The sequence below is a fragment of the Sinocyclocheilus grahami genome, unplaced genomic scaffold (genome assembly GCF_001515645.1).
Source record: "Sinocyclocheilus grahami isolate Dianchi unplaced genomic scaffold, SAMN03320097.WGS_v1.1 scaffold2617.1, whole genome shotgun sequence".
NCBI lineage: Eukaryota > Metazoa > Chordata > Actinopteri > Cypriniformes > Cyprinidae > Sinocyclocheilus > Sinocyclocheilus grahami.
This window is the reverse complement of record NW_015507796.1, coordinates 36,561-45,741: the sequence shown is the minus strand read 5'-3', so window position 1 is coordinate 45,741 and position 9,181 is coordinate 36,561. Positions and strand designations below refer to the sequence as shown.

The following is a 9,181-nucleotide window of genomic DNA, read 5'->3' as shown; positions in this document are numbered from 1 at the left end:
AGACAAGGTTCTGATGCAAAGTGTAAGCCGTTCCAAAATGTACGCTGCCTCTTAAAATATCTAATTTTATTCAAATTCTAAGGGAACATTTACACAGAATGCATTTTTCATGTTTAAAAATGCAAGACATGACAGTGTGAGGGGGGTTCAAGGTCTAGAGATGCATTTTTTTTACAAGTTGAACTTATTTTAACTTGAGTGCTGTGTTTTAGAATATGGTGTCATGCTTGCAAGTTGTAATAGACACAAGATATGATTGCCACAGTCAAACATGTCTGTCTAGCCCATGTTTATGTAGTCCATGAAAATGCAGAAACACATTCTGTGTGAATGGCCCCTAAAAGCCAATTCACATCGCACCGACAAACGCCAACAGACTTCAAGTCAGGGAGAGTTAACTAGGGGGGGAAATGGATGATCTTGTAACAACAATCAAAATGATACTGTTATTAATGTCTTTGGTATTATTGTAAGGCAGTTTTATTATAATAATAATATATTGTCAAATAAATTTCCGTTGTGAAATTTCCCAAGCGCTATAGCGATCGATCTGTTCGCATTCCCCCTCGCGCTGCGGTTGGTATACTCGGCCACACCCACCGCATAAAGCTCTGGCCTCTCCTCCATAGACTGTATAAAAACAGCTCCCCTCCCAAAGATCCAAAAACTGTTACTCTTTCTGGTTTGTCCAGAAACCTGCCATTTTTAAAGTTATTTTCCTAAGCTCCCCCAGCACCTACTTGCAGTCTTGCCTCATTGTCATGGCAACGGTTCCCTGGTCAGATTAGGTCAGAGTTTGTTGTCGTTTGTTGGAAAATCATATCACACTGCTCAGACATTCCACGACCTCTACCACAGAACATTATTTTAAAATAATACTTCTTTAGTTTGGTCCATTTATCTCCTTACAAACATGTTCAGTCGGGTTAAAACCAACTCCGACCAATGCCGACAGGGGTAACACACTGATCCAACAAACTTGCGTTTGTCGGCGCGGTGTGAATTGGCCTTAAGGCAGCAAGTATAATGAATTGCAACAAGCTCAGTAAAAATACTTAGTGATGGACAAAGTTAAAGAAATGTTTACTGTTAATCCAAAAAGTGCCCTAATTTGACCAAAATTAGTGTGCATTATTAATTTTATGCGTATTAGAGTATTATGTCATTATCTTAGCAATGCCAACAAGCCAACTTCCCAATGAGACGTCAGTCCCATTAATGCATTGCAACAAGCTCAGTGAAAATCCATCTACTGATGGTGGATGAAGTTACAGAAAAGTTGATTCTAAATCCCAACAAAATGCATGTTTTTTTTGTTTTTTTTAAGTGTGTTTTCTTACACACAGAGTTGCTGCCTATCTAGAGTGTTCCGAATCAATCACTGAGGAGGTTCCATTTCTGTTAGGATGATCATGGATGTCTTTAATTACAAGCCAAGGGTTTTTATTCTCTCTTGCCAGATCGTTGTAACCCAGACCCATTGTGTGGTGTAATCCGGCCTTCACCCCTGCAGATGGATTTGGACATCTCTGTGCTGCTGGATGGGTCTGATAACCTGAACACTCAACAGTATGTAAACACGAAGGAGATCCTGCTGTCTCTGTTGGACCGGATCGGTGTGAGCAGCGAGCCGAGCAGAGCCGACGGAAAAACCAGGGTCTTGTTCTGGCGTCCTGGGGTGTTACAAAGTATTTGTGAAATCTAGCTAACAAAATATATATTGTGTGTTGGAGTGGTCCAGACGCTACAAATGGGAAACCTGGGCTTCATAAAACATATATTTAGTTTTTATTTGCACATTGAAATACAAACAGATGCTGCAATATTGAACACTAATTAGCTGTACAGGACACATTCTGTGCTTTTTAATGTTATGAATGCGTCTAACTGTGTTTCAGAGATATTCTGCCAACTGAAGCGCCCACCGAAGAGCCCTTCACAACAGAGGAACCTTTTGAGCAATATGAAGATGTTTATGATGAGCAAAACACAGAACCAATCACTGAACCCAGTGAATATGATGACACTGAACAATTTACAGAAGAGCACAAAAAGGACAAAATGGAGCCTTCAAAGACTAAAGGTGGTGAATCTAGATCTTACTGGCCAATTTAACCCTTGATTTAGCTGCTCTACCTTTTTTGGAGTTGCACATATCTCTGGCGTAGTTCTGTATCCTCACACACATTAAAAATGCATAAGCTTTTATGCTGTTTCTCTGACAGAGTTCAGTATTCAGTGCTGCAGGGAATTAATGGAGTGTACTGTTTGTTTCCAACAGCACGATGCTTCCTTGAGAAAGATTCAGGCCATGTGTGTGGATCGTATATGTCCAGATGGTATTACAGCCAGCAGACTAAGAAATGCATGCACTTCTGGTATGGTGGTTGTGGCGGAAATGAAAACCGATTCTTGACAGAGGATGAGTGCTTTAGGGAATGTGTGTCTACAGGTAAATTGACCGAACTTGCTTACTGATATTTAGGCTGTTCATAATCCATATTTTTTTATTGGTGTAAATTACAATTATTTAACCCTTGGTAATAAAAAGATATCTGCTGTTGTTTTGTAGGAGGAATCTTACCCCGGTCATCAATACAGACTCGTGATTGTCGTGGTTTTGTGGTGAGGCCTGTTGACTCTGGACCACAAACCACAGAGAGGTAATGTGATTTACTAACCACAGTCTTCCGACATAAAATCAGAAAGGTTAGTGCATGGTTTGTGTGTTTTCAAAACCATTTGGCACAGTCGGTTAAGTTTGGGATCAATAATTAAATGGTTTTAGGGTCTAAAATCATGTCAGTCTTATGCACACCCCTTCAAGTAAAGTGTTACCAAAAGATTAAATCCAATATTTAGTAATAATATAGCATAATGAGAGATTCATAAGCAATTTTTTGTAAGCTGGTATATTTCACCAGGAATACCAAGTCTAATAAGGTGTGAAAAAATCATACAAAACGTTGTTATACCCTGCATAATCAAAGTTATTAGATTTGAGTGCAATGTGAGAACATTAGCATTTTCATGAAAAATAAAATTCTGTTGGTCAAAATGATCGGAAATCAGCAATGGGGTTGATTTATTACTATTATTATTATTATTATTATTATTATATGTATTATATGTATATGTAATGAATTAATTAATATATTAACGTTGTAATGCATAATGCATTAATTCCTCTTTTACATATAGTAGTTTAACTATTTATAATAATTTAATATTACATTTTTAATGTATATATTCAATGCTTTCATGTAGGCCATTTACCTGTACAGAGTTTTGAGATTGTTCAAACTTCCGCCACAGAATCTGAAAATCCTCCAAAGGATGATTCCAGTATCAAGGGTAAAGACACATTTACTGTTCTTTTTTTTTATATAAAGGTAATTCCAATAGCCTAACCCTAACCATAAAATATTTAGAATTTCTAGAATGAAAACAAATTAATCGCATTATGATTTATTATTATTATTTTACTTTTCTTTTTTCACAAATGGAGATACATATGAGGAGCATCCCTGATTCACTAAAACAATCATGCAAATCAAGTATAAAATTATTGCTGAACTCAATATGCATGATGAAATATACAAGTATTAAAGGTGTGACTTTTGCCTCAAACCCATCAGTCTATTCATTATTGTGTGCAACTTAAAACTTTATTTCTACTTTTTCTGCTCATAGACATTTGCCAGCTCAAACTCGATGCAGGATCTTGCTCAAACTTTTCAGTGAAATGGTACTTCAACGTCCGCAGTGGTGGATGTGTCCAGTTCTGGTACGGAGGCTGTGACGGGAACAGCAACAGGTTCGACACTCAGGAGGACTGTGAGATTCGCTGTCTCAGGGCCAAAAAAGTATCTCCAAACATCTAAACTGTGATATCTAATGAATTTTAACAGCTTTATTCTTTCATGGTCATGATCGTATCCTCATCACGATTGTCAAATGGCAGCCATAGAAGCAGTTTTAGCTATATGTATTTGTATATTTAGCTAAACGTAAATTTATATTTAGCTAAATTTGAGTGTAGGAAAGATTTGATTACAAGAGCAGAATTTTTAAAGGTGAAGTTTACAATGATGCGTCATTAGTTGCACCAGAAAGAACTGCAAAAATAATGATTCACTTTCAGTAATTTCAGCCATCGCTCGGTTAAACTCATGCCACTTTCTGAGATAATGTTGTTAGACAGCTTAAACGTACAGATTGCAATTCTGTTTGGTGCCATTAGCAGTGCAGAAAAAAACATTGCTCACGTTTAATTTAAAACGCAATTTTAGATTTTTGTTTAAATCACCTTTATAAAACAAAATTTCTTGAGTGAATTAGATTTTTTTTTTTTTAAATGCACATTGTCATCAAGACGACTGTTAAGAGGAATAAAAACACTATGAAAATAGGAGTGTGTTGTACAAATTTGTATTTAAGGAGGCTCACGGTTTTGTTTTAATTGTTTTTGTTGCTGTTTGTTTGTTTTTTCTTTAATAAGTGTTTCTGGAAAGCCCCTGGATATAAAACCAAAAAACAGTCTAAACCGTTAACATTTTTTAGGGGATGCCGGCTTTTTTAAAAAAAATTTAAATCACTAAACATTTAGTAATTGAGAATAAAGAAAACTTTATACTGTAGGCTAGTCATTTGAAAACAGTAACATAAAATGTTCCTGCCAAAATTATTACATTTATATAATCTGATCTGCTGTTGCATGTATTTTTAGGGTTAAGATGCATGCCAGAAGAGGGCGCTGTCTCATTTTTAAAGCTAAATTGCATTCTGTCTTTCCCAGTTTAAAGGAATAGTTCACCTAAAAAATGTGCTAAACATGTACTCACCCTCAGGGCATCCAAGATGTAGATGAGTTTGTTTCTTCATCAGAACAGATTTGGAGAAATGTAGCTTTCTATCACTTGCTCACCAATGAATCCTCTGCAGTGAATGGGTGCCGTCAGAACCAGAGTCCAAACAGCTGATAAATCAACAAATCCATCATCAAGACATTTTTAATTTCAAACAGTCCCCTAAGCATAATAATGCTTTCTCCAGTGATAAAGTCGTCTCTGAATCAGGAGCGAAATATGCAGTTTGAAGTTTAAAAAATCTTGATGGATTTGTTTCTTAAAACTTGCAGCTTTTCACTTCACAAGATGTTAATTGAAGGACTGGAGTTGTGTGGATTACTTGTGGATTGCGATGGCCTGAGGAGTACATTTTCAGCAAAATTTCATTTTTGAGTGAACTATTCCTTTAATATGCAGAGACAACTATGAGTATACCATTTAAAGGTTGATTAACCCATTGGTGTGAGTTTAGGACGGGAATAAAGGTTTGTTTGGTAAACTGTCATTAGTTTTGCTATTCCGTATTCAGCTTTATGAGGTCCCAGTAACAACACAAAAGATTTTTTAATTCCATTTATCAGATTTAATGACAATTAATGCGTTTAATATAGTGTAGTAAAAGCACACATTACATTGAGAAGGTAGTACAGTAACTTCAGTCCTGTAATTCCCATATTGTTATCGACCACCGTTGACGATCCCGCCGGTTCAAGTGCAATCCTGGAGGCCGGTCAGAATCCCCCGCGGTTATTATTGCTGATGTGAAGCATGTTCAGCCCTTGTTTAGAGAGGAGGATTGTCTCCCTCAGAGACAGTATTGAGAAAGCGCAGGGGAATGTTCTTTAGAGAAACATCATATTAGCACTGAAGAGAACTTTTCTGATCGGCAGTCCAGAAAATACCTAAAATGTCCTATAATCATTCATCTTGTCTTATAGACAATTCTCTCACAACATTTAAAATAACCGAAACCAGGCTTGATATCATAATGAGAACATGTAGAACTAACAGAAGATTCTCACTATTAGAATGTTTACTCAGCCCTACTACAATCCCTTTTATTAAAGAATAAACACTATATACTATAAGGAAATATACACAGCCATTCTAAAGTATGATAATAGCATTCTAGTATCTAACAGTGTTGGGGAGTTATAGATGCTTTTTTCAATAAATCTTTTACAGTACCATGATTTAAAAAAATAAAATTAAAAAACGTCAGGCCCAAATTTAAGAGTTATGCATTTGAATTACATATAATCATCATCCACTTGGATTACACAGTTTTAACATAAACTTAAAAACTTAATGTGATGCATATTTGTCAGTCATAGATAAATAAAACAGGTACAATTTCTGCACTCAAAAAAAAAATATATATATATTATTAACTATTTGCATCTACTGCCAATTTTTTATTCAAATACTCATATATTCAAAATGTATTTATTCAAATGGCTTATCAGCATACATTTGTTCATTGGGGAAATTTATTTAGTTAAAAAGTATGAACATCGTTAAAATATGTCTAGCTGTGGAACAGGCAGTTAGTTGCAAAATGCATGAGACTTACATTTTTTTTTTGGATTTATTAATGATACACATATAAATCTGGTTATTGTGTATTTAAAACGCAGTCAGTTTACTAGTACTATTACAGAAATCTGACCCGTTTCATTTATCTACGATATTAATTTGCTGATGTTAAAACTGTGTAATCCAAATGGTCAGAAATTGTATATGCAATTCAAAAAGCTTAAATTTAAACCTAAATAATTTTGGAGTGTAGCTCAGCTGGCTTTAATAGCTTATCCAAAAACACGGTACTGTTTAGTAGTAGCAAGGCAGTATGAAAAACCCAACATTATCATCACCCACTGAAATACAGTAATAATCAAACATGCTCTCCTAACATGTGTCTGATTGATTTTAGTAAACTAATTCAGATTAAAATGCATGGCATTTAAGTGTTTTTTAAATAGTGAAATATTTTGTTAAATGTTGCTGTTAATTTTTTCAGCTTGGTTATATAAATTAGTGAATTCTAGTCATATTGTCATTTAATGTAAATTTATCTGTTTATCTAGTTGCTCTAATTGAGAGCGTTCATTTAGTCGTTCAAACTCCTCGTTGTTTTTGTGCCTGAACAAATCTGATAAAAGAAATAATAATAATTTCAGAGTATCTTTTTCTAAATTCCATCTATTTTAAATTAGGACTGGCTTACAGTTTGAAAGTATCTCCCCCAGCACTGCTGGTTTATTATACCAGTTTTGTTTGTCAAGTATCTCTGCAGGTGTAAACAACAACAACACAATCAGAAATAGAAGTAAAAGTCTTCTCATTATGCTGGAATGAGAGCTGTCAGTAAAATTATTCCACAACATTCTTTCATCTCTCTGTCAAATCATTTCAACCAGTCCAAAATAAGCCACCTATTCTCTGGATGAACGCTTCTCTCTCTCTTTTGAGAAGCGAAGCCATTTGAATGAAAAAGTTTTGCTTTAGAGTTTGGGAATGGGAACGCTGGATGAAACCTTGGAAGATCCTGGTGATGTCAAACATCCATATTTAGGACTGTTTATTAGTCAATTTTCTAACCATTATACAGTGGGGTCCAAAAAGTCTGAGACCACTTTCTTGCTTGTTTTCAGTTATTTTAGTTATTTTCAGAGTTATTTTACTTTTATTTACTATTATAGTATTTATTTATATTTTGAATTAGCTTTCATTTTTATATTTTCAGCTTTCATTTTAATTTCAGTTTAATTTTGAGTAATTTAAGTGCTTGTTGTCATTTTTATAATTTTTTATTTTAGTTTTAGTTATTTTAGTATCTATATTTATTTCAGTTAGTTTTGTGTATTTTTTTTTAAGTTTAAGTTGTTCATCTAAAATTTGTTTAATTTCAGCTTTATTTCAATTACTGAAAATTTTGGTCCGAAAATTGAAAATCTTGAGCTTCAATAGGAGCTTGAGCTTCAATCTAGCCATGCATACTTTGTCACAAATGTACTAATATCAGAATTAAATATTTCTCATTCACTTTTATAACTTTTATTTTGTTTAAAATATTTCAAGATCCTTTAACCTTATGTATTTAACAGTTTTTTTAAATCCCAGATTTTTAATGTGGTTTCAGACATTTAAACACCAACTCTGCTAACAAGGAACATTCTCATAACACTGAGAGAACCTTGCTAGAGCATTAGCCAAACGTTAATAGAACGTTCATTCAGAGTTATGTGGTCTTTAATAATGTTCTGAAAACATTAACACACACACACGCACACACTCAGGTTTGTTTTTATGGTTTATGGGGACTCTCCATAGGCGTAATGGTTTTTATACTGTACAAACTGTATTTTCTATTGCCCTACACCAACCCTACCCCTAAACCTACCCCTCACAGGAAACTTTCTGCATTTTTAGATTTTCAAAAAAACTAATTCTGAATTATTTATAAGCTTTTTGAATTACGGGGACACTGAAAATGTCCTCATAAATCACCTTCTCGTTGTATTACCTATGTCATACCCATGTTATTATACAAATTTGTGTATAAACCACATAAACATGCACACACACACACACACAAGTCTTAGTGGGACATTCATGTAACTTTTTTTTTAAATGTTACTTCTTGTTTCAGAATGTTCAGAGAACATTCAAAGTAACAATGTTTGCAAAATTCTAAAATGGAATGTTCCCTTAATGTTCATCTAACCCGCCAAAACTCGGACGTTTTGAATGTTCAGAGAACAGATGTAACGTTTTCGTAACATAGGAATGTTAGCAAAACGTTCCTAGAACAAATTTTTGTCAGCTGGAAATATATGTCCTGCATTTAGTGGCTTACTACAGTTTTACTTTTATTATAAAAGCCTTCATCACCATTGAGAGGAATGTGGATCATGCTATTTGAATTGGGTAAAAGAGAAAACCAGATAAAGGAGCAAAGCTCAAGAGTTTAAAAGAGATGATTTTGAATGGGTGTGGATCTCCTCGCCGACACCAGTTGTTTTTGTAAAATGATAAAGAGATAAAGAGAAGTGAGAAGGGTCTTTTTTCCATACATTTCTTTCAGAGGGGTTTCTCCTGTCCAAGAAACAGCCACAGATTCGGTCTAATCTCTAGATTGGCCTGTGTGAAAGTTCACCTTTCTGGCCTCTCTTTCAGATGCTCGTTGTGCTGGAAGGGTTATTCCAGCTGTTTTCAGGAAACTTCCAATATCCCTGCTTCCTGTTTTGAGGATGAGCACATATGGCCTCTGTAGCTGTGTGGTAAAAGCAGAATCCATTCCTGTCACACTTTGAAAATGTTCACAGATG

General features: G+C 34.8%; 1 protein-coding gene across 1 annotated transcript in view; it reads left to right on the top strand.

Moving 5' to 3' along the window:
• Positions 1 to 4,384, top strand: part of LOC107575401 (papilin-like) — a 21,525-nt gene extending 17,141 nt beyond the window's left edge. The window contains exons 2-6 of the mRNA XM_016261781.1: positions 1,461 to 1,616; positions 1,901 to 2,083; positions 2,282 to 2,452; positions 3,268 to 3,354; positions 3,694 to 4,384. Coding sequence (XP_016117267.1) covers positions 1,461 to 1,616; positions 1,901 to 2,083; positions 2,282 to 2,452; positions 3,268 to 3,354; positions 3,694 to 3,884 — 788 coding nt within the window. The 3' untranslated portion in view covers positions 3,885 to 4,384. The remainder of the gene's footprint in view (positions 1 to 1,460; positions 1,617 to 1,900; positions 2,084 to 2,281; positions 2,453 to 3,267; positions 3,355 to 3,693) is intronic.
• Positions 4,385 to 9,181: the final 4,797 nt, after the last annotated feature.